Source organism: Penaeus monodon, chromosome 11 (genome assembly GCF_015228065.2).
Source record: "Penaeus monodon isolate SGIC_2016 chromosome 11, NSTDA_Pmon_1, whole genome shotgun sequence".
In the NCBI taxonomy this organism is placed as follows: domain Eukaryota; kingdom Metazoa; phylum Arthropoda; class Malacostraca; order Decapoda; family Penaeidae; genus Penaeus; species Penaeus monodon.
The window spans coordinates 10,568,009-10,583,441 of NC_051396.1; the positions used below are offsets into that span (position 1 = coordinate 10,568,009).

Sequence of the window (15,433 nt, forward strand, 5' to 3'; positions counted from 1 at the left end):
AAACATGCTTAACAATATAATGTGGTCTCTTCCCTCTCAAAATAAACTAATTTCTTTATATTTGAAAAAAGGAGAGAATCAGGAAAAATAAATCATATCACATGTAAATTTCTTTCTTCATTTAAAAGTGCCTTTGCTACTGAAACATTCTTACATCTTTTAGTAAAAATAAACAAATGAATAAAACCCAAAAATGAGCTGGATGTTCCCTAAACTAACTGAAAAAATGCTATTCTCATCAAATATGCAAATAAAATAGTGTTCAAAATAAACAATTACATTAAAATCATGAGTGTAAGTGTCTCATAAAATGTAAATTCATGTGAAAGGGGGACATGTGAGTCACAGAGCATAAGCTACAGTCCTACAACTAAACATATTAAGTCACAAACACTCACACAAGCACCCATCTCTATTCACACCCAATCCAAGGCATCTACACTTGCTGTCATACACATGCACACAAATAACCAGGATGCTTGAGTCTGACGACTTCCCAATCTATCACTGTGCTCTAGGTCCAAGACAGATGTTGGCCTTAGTAAGTGGGTAAGTTCTATTTCTATTAGTTGTTTTAAGAAAAAGAAAAATGAGGAAGCACTGAAATTTAATGTGTGCAATATGGAAAGTTTGCTGTGTGAAATTGTCATTTGTAACAGATAATCTGAATCACAAGCCAAGGATGATGAAGACTGGATATAGTATATCAACAATGATTAACAAATGATGACTATGGCCATCACATTAGGGGCTTAGTAATAGGAGCTGGGCAAGAATGATAGCAAAATTAATTCTGTACATGATACAGATTCTGGGCTCTCCTATAAATGCTTACAGAAATACTCCACAAGCTGCTGCTCAGCTTTACCCCTTTATCCCATATACGAACATGTTCATTAATTCACTTGTTCACTCCCTCACTCATTTGCCTCTACCACCCATCCATCTTCCCACTCCCTCATTTAAAAAAAAATCACGCACACACTCACCCACACCCACAATTACCCCCCACTCCACCCCCCATCCCCCACACACACACTCACTCACTCACTCACTCACTCTCTCTCTCTTAAACCCACACACAATCATACACATATTCAAACTTAATAATTCCTTCACTTGTTCATTCACAAAATGCATCTCCACATATACTGTATGCAAAGATAAATTACCTCTAGAATACTAAACCACACTAGAAGCAACTCCACTAGCGTTTTCAACTAATAATGACATACCTATAACTACCAACGAGAATGGCAGGGCACTGGCATATAGATACAAAATTATGCACATGGATTGTTCATTTTTCAACACTCATTTATTTTTTTTTTATTATTATTGTACTGGTATCAAGGGTTTCACTCCTAATTACCTACTGGAATGGGGAGGGGGTCCAAGCACACTCTTAGTGAATAACACTAATCTGAGATCTAGCTAGACTTTCAAAAGTAATGAAAATAACTATTATAAGTATCACTAACACTATACCGGGAGTTCCATTCAGTTTTAAAGGATCTATTTTTTTCATTCCTTTTTTTCCTTTTTCCTTTTTGTTGTTGTTTCTACTCTGCTAAATGGATACAAGTAAATTCTTGGAAAAAAATGCTTCCTCTACAAAGCATTCACTCACATCTACTAAACAGTTTCACAGATACTAGTTGTTGTTCATCTAGATACAGAAAGCTATCATTAATTTCAAAATGATTATCACAGCCTTATTAAATCCAATAACCTTAACAGATCAATCACAAAAACTTGAATAAATAGAAAAAAAAGTTATAATCATAAAAACACAACTTCCTCTAAAAGTTACTTTTCAGTAATCTAACATGCATGTCAACATCTCAAAAGGCTAAGCCTAAGTGAATGGTATAATGTAACAATAATTAGAATGACAGTAAACTTTCTAAGACATGAGAGGAATGACAGATCTTACAAATTCTTCTAGTCTTCTGAAATCCTATTTGTAAAACTTTGCTCTCACATCTCAGAAATTCTTGATTTCAATATCACGTTTCCTCTACAACAAGCAAAGCTTCAGGAAGAATCACTGCTTGGGCCATGTAGAAGATAATAACCAAGTGAACATGGGCAGTTACTATATTTAGAGCAAGAGTTCTGTACAAGTCATGTCCTTCTATGTTCATATACAAGAGTTATCCAAAATTCTTCTGCATAAAATAACGAACACACTTCAGTACTGTCAGGGATGACTTTCTTGGCAATATCTACTCTTCTTTATGAAAGAAAAACAAAACAAAAAATACATATCCAACAGATAACAGTACTCAGAAATGTCTTAGTTCTTGTTCCTCACAGAAAAGCCTCACTGTTTGTTTTTCTTTTCTTCATAGACAGAAACACACCACCAAAAAAATATATAAATAAATAAAAAAAAGAATATGCATAATATACAAACAAGAGCAACCTATCCACACAAATATACAAAGAAGCCTCAAAAGAAAAGTTTCAATTCAACCAGATCAGAAACGAAGTGCAACCAAAGCTTTTTTTCATACCATCCTACAGCTGCAGTTGAGTATTAATTACTGCATCTAACATTAATGAACTTAAAAAATTCTTAAAATATATATAGAAATATCCACTAAATCTGTAATAAATATAAAGAGAAAGGGTACATTGAGAAAGAAAAATATATATATTTATAAGGAATGCAGATCAAATAAAGATCTACTAGGAAAAAAAAATGAAAAGAAAAAATTTCTTGAACAAACATCTCAACAGAAGAGAAAAGGAACAGGTATGATAATAATAACATAAATGAACACTTTTTTCCCAAGAAAAAAACTGAATCAGAGAGATAAAAATGCCCTTCAGCAAGGCCTCTGACTATGTAGAAAAAGATCCATGATGGATCAACTCCCCGTATGCATTAACTCATGTCTCGACTAACTAGAGAAAGGTTTCATCTGTTCCAGCTGCATTTCGAGTGCAATTCTTTCTTCCATCACCTGAAATTGTAACAATAACAATAATTAGTAAAAAAAAATAAAATAAAAGGTATAGAAAGAGAAAAACTTTGAATATTTATGACTAGATGTATGTAGAAAAAACATACAATGATGAAAATTAAAAAAAACAGTCAAAAACAATAATAAAGAGTTAAATTAATCCACTGGATCCCAGTGACATGACTAACATATCATGAATAAATATGGCTAAGGGCCAGGTGACAGGAATATACAGTCATGGAAAATTTTGGGTGGAGGCTTGGGTGACAGGAATGTGCTCTCAAGTGTGTGGTTGCGAAAATTAGCCTTAGTGGGTATTTACGATAGGACTCGCATTACTTCCACCAGTAAATAAGAGTGGAATGCACTATCCATCAGCCATGGCTAAAGGAACACCACCTCCAGGGAGAACACTATTTCCATGCCAATCTATTTATTCCTGCCCACCATGACAGGTGGTTCAGGGTGTGCTACAGATAACCAAATAGTACGAAAATATTAAACAAGGTCCTTCCCTATTTAAACCTGAAATTCAATTATTTATCTAAGAATTTTCCAGGACCAAAGACTATTTTTCTAGGATGTATTTTAAACAAATTATGACACCCAGTTTTTAAGAGGTGTACGATAAAAGGTGAAAATGAATGACATCAACTTTAAGTAGATTTCTCATAACCATTTTTCATAAACTTTATTCTTATTTTCAAGCAATACTCTGCAATAAATCTCATCAATTCTTGTTTTCAAGCATGAAACTATTGAAACAGGGAATATAATGGTCCATGGAAGTGTGTGACAAAAACTAATCAAATCTCCAGTACCTTGTGTGTAACATGAATGAACAATTCTTTGCATTTTGTATCATCATGACACAGAAGCTTTTCATGAAAAAGGAGTTGAAAAAAATTGAGTCACCCAATATAAATTTCCATTACTTTTTCAGTATTTCTTTTTGAAAATTCAGTTTTTCAAGGTTTTCTGGAAAATGAAATTGTTGGAATTCCAGGTTTTTAGGAATTCCAGGTGGTAGAAGGACCTTGTTAAAAAGTGACACAAATAACACAAAGCCATTTATTATTATTGTTATTGCACAGAGTTGTAGACTGTTTAGAGAGATAACATGGAGTCTGTTCAATGAACAGACTCCAGATACAGCAAAACAAATGACAAATGTTGACCTTGGAAAATGGCAAAAACTACTTTTGCAGAAAAAGAGATTGCTGAGAGGAGGCAAGGAATCTTGACACCATACATAAGTGTTTGTGGGACAGGCACATAAACTATACACCCAGGAGAGTTGCCACTTAAGAAAGGCCGATGGCCTGGTTTTGGTCTAGGGGTGGCCCATGAAGCAACTGGATCCAACAGGTTAATAACGCAAACAATGATAATAATTTCCAGATTACTGAAAAATGACCTTCTCTTTTAAAAAGCACAATGATTCTTCTGTTACAGCTTCCAACTATTAGTGACACACCATACCTCTCAGGATGTTTAGCAAGGTTTCCATGTACAAATACTGTCATTCTTCATCATATATAGATATTTGAAAAACTATTTTTCATATTTCTTGTACATACATCTCCTGAACCTGCTATCTCTATATTCGGAAAAAAATCTAGGTGGATCCAGGTGACGTGACCATCACGTGAAAAAATTCGAGTCAAGGGGCAGGTGACTTGAACATGCCATCACAGGAAAATCTGGCAGTAGGCTGGGTGATGCGAATCTACCACTGTAAGCACTACGGCTGAAGGCTGGAGTGATGGAAAAGATTCACCATGAGTGCACAAACCTATTAGGAGGTTTATTTTACTCATTTGGTGTTTTTGCATTATTTCCATCGATGTATGAGTGTGGAATGAAATGTCCATGACATTGACTGGAAGAGCGCCTGTTTATCATCCTATTCCTGGCACCATGAGCAGTGACACAGGTTGTATTACAAAAAACTGAATATTACATAAAAAGTTTAATTTTTCTTGCACTGAGTTGTAGACTGCTTAAGAGGGATGACTGACATTTGTGCAAAGAAAAAATATATATATATTACTATCTAGATAATGCAAACCAATTGGCAAATATGAACATTGTAAAATGCCCAAAACAGCTTAAAAACTTATGTGTAAAAAGAGTAAATAACTTTGCAAATAGGAAGCATAGAGTCTTGTCACCACGCACATGTTCGCATGCGCCCAGTCTACAAGCAGCCACCTGGCAGAGCAGCCACTCACAGAAGCCTAATGCCCAGATTTTTGGTGACTTGATTACCACGATGCAACCAGATCCAATGAGTTACTGCATTAACCCACCAGCACCAGGTATTATTATAGATCTGTTTTGTTAATTTGGTTACACATAGATGAATTCACTAAACACTTGGTTGCCAAGAAGTCAATACCTAGGCCTACCTGACTTTACCTGTTTACTCCACTCCTTGAATTTGCAGGACTGAAATGTTATTTCTATTACTATTATTAACATTAATTTACAAGTAATGGTAATAAAAATAAAAACTTTCTTCCTGAAATCCAAAGGATCTAGTAAATGACTCCTTGGTAACTAAGCAACTTGTGGAGCCATCTATATACAAATAAACTTAATAAACTACTATAAAAGTTTACATGGCCTCCTAGTGTCAACAGGTTAAAGACAACCTGCAAAGGTCTTTTGCATAATGTACTCACCTCAGCTAATTCTTGATTAAGCTCAGAATTTAATCTGGTGAGTATAGTATTCTTTTCAGTTGTTGTTCTAATTGAAGCTTGCAGCTCTCTCTTATCCTTTGGTCTGCAAAAAAAAATATATATATATAAAAAAATCAATGCCATTAAATTATCACACTAAGTCACTGAAAGTAAAATTCAACTGAGTCAGTTTCCTATCTCAAATAATTTCCCTTTAAAAGTATCCATGTTCCAATACCACTCCTTTTAGAAATCAAACAATATCACACTGTTGCAATCTCCTTACAGTCATGAATTAAAACACTATTACAACAAAACCACTGTCAGCACGGCATGTAACACACCTGGCCCCTGTTGACATATGCCGAGTTCTTTCCTCCTCTTCACCCCTTGGTCCTGACACGCGCTCAAAAGCTGATCCAAGTTCTACAGGAATGGGGAATGATAAGTGACCAAAAACTTTGTTTTAGGACCGGAATATATCAACAAACCAATGTGAACAATTATAAAAAAAAATAATAATAATAAAAATCAATCAACCAATCAATCAATTCAAAAAAGAAAGAGAAGAAAAACTTGCCTTGGTGCGGCTTGCGGTACACCTCAAAAGCAGAAGCCCTCGTGTGCTCCACGGTGGGTCGGGTATCAAGGGGGAAAGCTGGATCATCGCCCTGACTAGTCTCTGTTCCTGCCATGTCACCATCACTTTTCTGGTATATCAACTTCTTGGGGGAGCTCTGAAGAAGATAAGGGAGCCTTAGAGTAAACAACAAAACTATGATCTCTAAACATCTTGAGTAATAAAAAATAAAAAAAACCACATATAAGAGTATTTTCCTTTTTTCTTAAATAAATTTTAAAGAACATATGCTATCACTTTAATCACTATGAATGAATGAGAGTTAATTCCCATTTTTGCATACTTGAGCCAGTATTCAAAATGTGATCAGTAATGCACATTGTCCATATTCAAAACATCTTTAGTAATGTTTCTCTACTTCAGAACTTTCTTGTCCCTTTAAAATATTTTCAAAAATCAGAAAGAAAATCAACTGCATACTGTGAAGTCTGTCTAGTAAGCTCACTTTTTTCTCTCCAATGTCAATCACTTGTTGCAATCACATTCCTTTATATAGATATCAACAAAAATACACTATATACATGAATTAGCACAAACACATCTGCTTTCTTTTCTTTTTTTCTTTCTCTATATATTTCTTTTTTGCAAGCTTCAGATCTAATCTATTTTTTGACATGACTAATTTTAAAATCAACACAAAAGAAATACAGATATTTCACTAAAAGTATAACGTCAAAATTTACAGATTTGAATGCCATTCTAGCTATGTATGGACTATGCTATAGTTCCTAAACAATTTTCATAATTCTGCATTTATATGATAAAAAGCAGGATACTTTCCCGTATTAGAAAAAAAAAAGAATAAATAAACATAAAACTATAACTCTGCGAGCATATTCAAATGAGTGTGTGCATGTGTAAACTTTTGTGTGTGTGTGTGTGATTACATTTTGTCATTAATATAATATTTTGGAAAAATAAATAAATAAAAAAAAGAAGCACACATCAACTTTGCTAAACAGGTGCAAGGTGAGCCAAGTATAAGCTAGTAAAATGGCCAATCTCAGAAACAAAAGAGTATTTATCTATAAGATTTCACAATTTCCAGCTTCATAAGTAGGTCCTGGCATGATATCCTTTACTCATAAAATCTTCAATGTGTTGACATTAAATTCATTTCCATTAAAGATTGCTAAATTTTCTCTTCATATTATTTCAGGTCTTCTGAAAAAAACTATACTGACACAAGAAAAGATGCTGAAAATACCAGCAGTTATACTTGGATAAATATCTACTTTTAATTGGTTCAGAAGCACAAACAAACCTCATAATTAATAGCATTATTTACATCAGTCGGTGGAAATCTTCGTTACTCACCCATATCGTTGGCAGTTCTCTCTGCAGTGTGAAGTCGAAAAGGCATAGGGAAACATCCAGTTATGATACACAACATATGACAACATTTCTACTACACAACATGGTGAGTGGAAATAAGAGTATTTTTCATCCTGTGACCCACCAATAAGTCTTCACAGTGAAAGATAAGACAAGCCACAAAACCTTTTCCTGAATTGGTTATCTCAAGACCCTATCATACCACAACTATTTCAGTCAAATTTTTAGTTCCTCTATGAACTTTCCACATACAACTATTGCACTACCAAGGAAGTAAATATAGTGCCCATTTGAACTAACACGGCACCAACCGAGTGAGGTCCTGGGATCTTTTAAAAAATATATAATCATGTATGTTGTATACAAATATATTCTAGAATATTAACTTCTGTTTACATTAACTTATTCTATATAATTACCAATAAAAAATATTCTAGTTGTATAGAACCGCCACAGCACAAGATCAAGACAAAAATTACTCAGACGGAAATGGTCGCTACTGTCTCTGACTGGGAGATATTCTGTTTGCATGCAATATTAGCATGAAAGCCTCAGATTCAGACGGAAACTCAAAAATTGACAGAAAAGGTGCTTGTGTGATAGGAACCTTTAAATATACTATAATTCATAACTGCTTATGAATAAAGTAGATCACACATTATGAATAATACTCCCCACAATTTTCTTCAAGCAAATTATCCACCAAACAAAGAACAAAATTATCCACATGAAGAAAATCTTACTTGAAACAAATAAATACACACAAAAAATAAAACACTAACAATCATCAGTCAAAGGAACTGTGATTCTTAAAAAATGTATTAAGTGTAAAAATAAGTGCCACTAGAACTGGGATCTATGACTTTCTGTTGTCTTAGTTCCTTTATTTTTCCATATTTACGAAATGTAACCATTGTATGCCGGTGATCTGCCAAGGCCTTTGCTTGTGTATTTGTCATTCAAAAGACAAATGTAATAATATGTACTCTCAATACTCATTTTAATACAACAATCACAAAGTCCTCTTCACTGCAGTACTAATGGTAAACAGCAAAGTAAATCATCTTAAATAAAAAGTCAAATAAATATAGTTACCACAATAAGAACCACAACAGTGTAACTTTCACAAATGCATTAACCTTTTAAAATACATAACAACTACCTTTACTCCAAAATTAAATATATTACAAAATTCTGGGTATGACCAAGCAAAACACATTGAAGTATAAGGGAAATGTATAAAAATTGTTGGTACTTTCTGTATATAAAGAATTATATGAAAACTAATAACAAAATATTGTATATTGTTATTTTACAATAGTGTGGGTAAAATTAATTGCTGTATATAAAAACCAAGTTTTATCCACTAATAAATGATAACATTTAATGTTTCATCTTATCATTTACAATCTCTTTTAAACATGTTTAAAATACAGAAAACAAATGATAAAAAAAAAAAATAGAAAAATAAAAAAACATACACTTAAAAGTATTCCAGACACATAGCATGTGTTCATTAATGTACAAACTATATAGAGAAGAAAGAAAAATGACAAACTTACGGCTCCTGGCGAGGCTCGTGGTGGAACAGCTGGGGGAGCTCCTAAGAAACTGCTGCGATCTAAGGAAAAACACACAAGGAATCAAATGTAAGGGAAGTGCCTGAAGTGCAGTTCCGTGATTCTCATACATTCTTAAGCCCTGAGCTAGTATAAAGGAGAAGGATGAGTAACATTTTGTAAAATATGGATGATTTCCCTTTCGTGCATGTACAAAACACAATTACAATTTTTAAGATTTTCTACAAGAACAAAAAAAGAAAACTCTGTTAAATATATGACTGCACCTTTCACCCAAAAAAGAAAACAAATACAAAGAACACAAAGAAAATTCTTCTTACTGAATTTATTAAGGTCGAGGGATGATGAGCGAGTGTGAGTACGGGCAGGCCTCGGGGGTGGCGGGGGAGGTGGATCTTTCTTCCCTCCAGACAAGGGAGCGCTGGGCATCATGGGTAAACTTGTAGGACCATACATTCTAAGAAGTAATGAAGATATTGCTTCATGTTTCAAACAGTACTTCATTAAGGGTGTTTGCTCTAGACTGACTCCATGCAGTAGTGGACTTATGACAAGTCCTCCAATGCAGTGGTTTTCAACCTGTGTGACTAATTTTAGTCATTTCATAAGAGCCAATTATCTATAGCTTTTGTAAGTACTATAATAATAAAATAAGAGTATGAGAAAATATCCAACAGAAAAGACAAGTGGTCAGAAAACAAAACAAAAAAACTAAATTATGGCAAAAGTCCCATTACATAAAAATTACTATGGCCTGGAAACACAACTGCTAACTACACTTCCTCAAGCACATGGAGAAACAGAAAGTGGAAGAGGAAGATAATGACGAAGGAGATCAGGAGGAGGAGGTTCAGGAGGAAGAAGAATCAGGAGGAGGAGGTTCAGGAGGAAGAAGATCAGAAGGAGGAGGTTCAGGAGGAAGAAGAATCAGGAGGAAGATCAGGAAGAAGAGGAGGAGGAGGAGGAGGAGGAGGAGGAGGAGGAGGAGGAGGAGGAGGAGGAAGAGGGGGGGGGAGAAGAAGATCAGGAGGAGGAAGATCAGGAAGAGGAAGAGGAGGAAGAGGAAGAGGAATAGGAGGAAGAGGAATAGGAGGAGGAGGAGGAGGAGGAAGAGGAAGAGGAAGAGGAAGAGGAAGAGGAAGAGGAAGAGGAAGAGGAAGAGGAGAGAGGAGGAGGAGGGGGAGGAGGAGATAAGGAGGACCAAAGAAAAAGAGCAAAGAAAAGATATCAATACAAAAGAAATAAAGAGAAAAGGGAAAGAAAGAAAAGAGGCAGTGAAAGAAAGAAAAATGTAAAGAGGAAGGAAGTGGAAGAAAAAAAGAAAGAAAATGAAGAGAAAAAGGCTGATAAAAAGCCGGGTAGAAAATACAGAGGGGGGAAAAGAAAGGAAGAGCGAAAAAAAAAAAAAAACTCAACTGAGACCCAAAAACCCTGAAACTCAAATTTTGCTTCGCATTTTAGAAGGTTGAGATCCACTGCCGTGAACGCATGGTAGATTTGTCCCCAAACACGGAAGATGGCTCGGAATACAACTCACCCATTGTCCTCTGGTGGAGTGCTTACTGTGGAATGGGGCGGCGGTGGGATGACAGCGGCTCCGGACCCTGGCAGAGAAAGAGGCTCTTTTAGGGGACCACTTGGCTGAATGTTAGAAACCATTGACGAGAAGTTCTTACCTAGAATGTGCTCTGGTCTGTGACTAATGAATGTTTAAGTTCATAATGTGTACTTCAAGATATAATAATATTACAGAGTACAGGAGGGAGGAGGAGGAGGAGGAAGAAGGAGAAGGAGAAGGAGAAGGAGAAGGAGAAGGAGAAGGAGAAGGAGAAGGAGAAGGAGAAGGAGAAGGAGAAGGAGAAGAAGAAGGAGGAGGAGAGGAGGAGGAGGAAGGAAAGGAGGAGGAGGAGGAGGAGGAGGAAGGAGGAGGGAAAGGAGGAGAGGAGAGAGGAAAGAAAGGGGGAGGAAGGAGAGAGGGAGAAGGAAGAGAGGAGAAGGAGGGAAGGAGGAAGGAGGAGGAGAGAGGGAAGAGGATGGAGGAAGTGAGGAGGAGGAAGGAGGAGAGGAGGGGGAGGAGGAGGAGGAAGAGGAGGAGAGAGGAAGAGGAGAGAGGAAGAGGAGGAGGGAGAGAGAGAGAGGAGAAGAAGGAGGAGGAAGAGAAGGAGAAGGAGGAGAGGAGGAGGAGGGAGGAGGAGGAGGAGAGGAGAGAGGGAGGAGGAAGGAGAGGAGGAGGAAGAGGAAGGAGGAAGGAGGAAGGAGGGGGGAAGAGGAAGAGGAAGAGGAAGAGGAAGAGGAAGAGGAAGAGGAAGAAGAGGAAGAAGAGGAGGAGGAGGAGGTGGAGGTGGAGGTGGAGGTGGAGGAGGAGGAGGAGGAGGAGGAGGAGGAGGAGGAGGAGGAGGAGGAGGAGGAGGAGGAGGAGGAGCAAGGAGGAGGAGGAGCAAGGAGGAAGGAGGAAGGAATAACAAGGAAGGAAAGAGCAAAGAGGAAGGAAGAAGTAAGAAGAAAGGAGAAAGGAAGGAGTAGACTAAAAGGAAAGGAGGAAGGAAGATAGAAGGAAGAATGAAGAAGTAGGCACAAGGAAGGAATAAGAAGGGAAGAGGCAAGGAGGAAGGAGTAAAGATGAAAGAGGAAAGAAGAAAAAGGAAGGAAAGGGAAGGAGAGGAGAGGAGGAATGGGAGGGGATAGGCTGAATAATGTATTTAAAAAAAAAAAAAAAAAAAGTACATCCGGAAGTGGAAGGTGCGAACCAACCTGCTGGCTTTCTTGGCAAGGGTCTCTGGATGGGCTTGATCTCCTGGCCCTCCTGGTTCTTCTTGGGGCTGGCTTGCGTGGGGCCCGGGGCAGAGGAGGCCGCAGGTTGCGAGGGTTGCAGCTCACCGGCAGCCATTGTGGAAGTAATGTCCGCAGAAGTTAAGGCCGGATCGGGGCTGAAGGAGGCTGGCCCGTCACCTTCGGTTACATCTAGTCTCTTTGATTCTGGGGTTAATCTCACAGCCTTAGGGTGCAGTATTTTAGGGTCCTGTTGCAGAGAGAGTAGTTTGGAGATAAGACATGCACTGTATTGGAAAATATACCTCTAAAATATTTATACCTCTAAAAATCAATAGAAAGGAATTAATTATCCCTGTTGTTCTATAGCAATGTTAATTAGTAAATCCATGAATACAAACACTCAAACTTTACCTGCTCAACAGCTGACTTTTGGAAGTCAAAATTAACAGGTTTTAAACCTGGTGATGAAAGAGTACTGGTGGGGGAATCTACAAACTTCGTCCACTGAAGAGAGATAATATAAATTAACAAAATACTGTATAATGTATAATGAAAACAATAAGTACAATTTTACTTGATAGAATTTATAGAATTTCATTATATAAAGCATAAGATACTAAACTTTTAAAAAAAATATTATATGCAATGGATAAACTCAAGTAAACTTTTTCATACATCCAAATATGACAGTCCAAGATTATCCCCCCTCCCCCCTTGTTAATTACACAACATCCCATTATTTACATTCAGTACACACCTAAACATCCACACCACTCAGTTCACACATTATAGAAAATCCCTATCAAAATCTGATTATCTCTTACCGCACACACCTCCTTATTTCTGGATGGTGAGAGTGGATCTGGAGTGGCTTTGGCAGTTGTTTCAATGTCGGCAACAATAGTATGGGCGACGACAGAGGAGTTTCCTGACGCGCCGGAATTTCCACCTTCCACGCCACTACTGCTGCTCTTCCGCTGGGGTTGCACAAAGTCAGTTTTATTAAAGAAACCTCAGAAGCCTTGAACACTTGATTGCTAATCACACGCACACACATAGGCACACGCACAGGCAGACACACACATGCGTGCGCGCACACACGCACGCACACAAAATCAGGCTAAAACCTTCTAAACCACAGGCGGCCCCAAGTTAAAAGCTAGAATAATTGCATTTGCCTAGTATGTACAAGACAATTTGCTCCTTTTTTATTTTTGTCACAATTTAATGGGAAAAAATAGTGGTTTCACACATTATAACGATTATTCCTGGAGAGATCAAATTAACCAAATTACACTTATCATAAGTGTTTACTTTTTTTTTTTTTTTTCTGCAACAGCATTTATGAAGACTCACATTTCCCTCTCTGACAAGGAAATCCTTAAGGTTCTTGATGGTTGTGGTGGGTGATATGATGGAACAGAGGATGCACAGAACTCAAATGGATGAATTTAGCCTTATCAACTACCCCTCTTCCCTCATCCCACATCCTCCATCTCTACCTCATCTCCTGATCCCAACGTGTTGCCACCCATTTTACTAGCTCTGTAAATTTTATCACTATTTCATTCTTTTATCATAGAGATGTTTTGGGAAAGTTCAGGTACATGAATATTGTCATTTATGCTAATCTATGAATATTTAATCTATAGTTATCTCTACAAGAAGGACACTTTCCATGTCTGACAAAATAAATATTTTTTCTTCTGTTTTACATCTCAACCCTTATTTAGCAGTTTGGAGCCAAGTCTGTCAATCCACTCAACCCACCCTGTCCAAGGACCAAAAGAAGAATAACCCCGATTTCAAAAAAGAAGACAGTAATCTTTTTATTTAATTAATATTACCAAAAAGGGATTAATAATTTTGTATATATCCAGGAAGTAAAAAAGAGTTTTTGAATAATCTTTTTCTACCCAAGCCAAATTAAACTGTCTAAAAATAGAACTGCTCACTGTAAAAATCTAGAATTTCATGTATCCAGGGTTAATTACTTAATAGTAATTAAAATCTGAAGTAAAAATGCTTTCCAGTGTTCCAAAACAAGCTTTATTGTTAAGATGCTTTTATTTCATTTCAACTAGTTTAAGAAAAAGAGAAGAAAAATGTTGGCAATGGCAAATGGAAGCTGGACTAAAATTCTTTTCCACAAGAGTTGAGATAAAAGCCAAAATGTTCTAATTTCATGTTGAGAGAAACACACAAAGATGCTCATATTCCACCTTACCTGCATTTGTGGAAAAAGTGAAGGTGGGAGAGATTCTGGAAGTTCTATATTATTTCTTCGTAAAACCACCAAGTGCATGGCGGTGAAAAATTCTTCTAAGGAAAGTGCTCCATCCCTTGTGACATCTGCTAGTTGCCTGCAATAAAGACATGTTGTCAAATAAAAACACCTTTCAGCACATGCAGGATATCTATCAGTGAACACTGTTCTTTATTCCAACGTCACGTCAATTTCTTACACAGCTATAATCGACACTTATTGGTTTCCTTTCTCTTTTTCTTTTCCAAACTTCTCATAACACTGTCATCAATCTTACCATATTTTACTTAATTCATTAACCGGTAATTTTGACTTTTCAAAAAATTCTTTGGCAGCTGTTCCAGACAACAGCGCTGTGAGATCAGACTGCATAGATCGAAACTGTTCCGTGTAATACTGTCGCTGCTCCTCATTTATGGTCCACACATCGTAATCTTCATCATCAGAGGAGTGACGCTCAGACGAGTCTTCTTCCGTACCTAATAACTGCCGGTGCTCATCATTTACTGGGGAAGATATTCAACATTAGCAAGGAAAGATGTGTGTGATATTAGATACTTACTTTACAGATGATGAATGAAATCAATATGATGAAATGAAAGCTATATGCAAAATATTTGTAAATAAGAAGTCTACACACTAAATACCATGGCATCTGGTACCCAAGAAGTTCTGACTATTTCTGAATAAATCTGATTCTGTCTTTCGCTCACTCAACATATTACATTTACTTTTGCTCAAAATCATGTTCATAAAAAAACACCTGAAAATGTGAACATTTTTTTAGCACTCACAACCAACAAACACAATTTCACATTTTAATTAAATTTTGAGAAAGCATATTTTACATCTATGAATTTTGCATGCACACGCACACGCGCATGCACACGCACACACACACACACACACACACACACACACACACACACACACACACACACACACACACACACACACACACACACACACACTCACACTCATGCACGCATATACATACATACATGCACACTACAACACACATACACACAAAAATACACAAAAACACACACACACACACACACACACACAACACAACACACACACAACACACACAACACCACACCACCACACAACACACACACATAACAACACACACACACACGACCACACACCAAATAAAAACACACACACACACACAAATT

The 15,433-nt window shown here is 36.8% G+C and overlaps 1 protein-coding gene across 1 annotated transcript in view; it reads right to left on the reverse strand.

The window, feature by feature from the left end:
* Nucleotides 1–1,294: 1,294 nt before the first annotated feature.
* Nucleotides 1,295–15,433, reverse strand: part of LOC119578740 (ralBP1-associated Eps domain-containing protein 2-like) — a gene marked incomplete in the record, with an annotated part of 92,581 nt that continues 78,442 nt past the window's right edge. Inside the window, 12 exon segments of the mRNA XM_037926349.1 lie at nt 1,295–2,972; nt 5,660–5,762; nt 6,004–6,085; nt 6,240–6,396; nt 9,197–9,255; nt 9,535–9,671; nt 10,752–10,818; nt 11,966–12,233; nt 12,398–12,490; nt 12,820–12,963; nt 14,214–14,349; nt 14,530–14,758. Coding sequence (XP_037782277.1) covers nt 2,910–2,972; nt 5,660–5,762; nt 6,004–6,085; nt 6,240–6,396; nt 9,197–9,255; nt 9,535–9,671; nt 10,752–10,818; nt 11,966–12,233; nt 12,398–12,490; nt 12,820–12,963; nt 14,214–14,349; nt 14,530–14,758 — 1,538 coding nt within the window.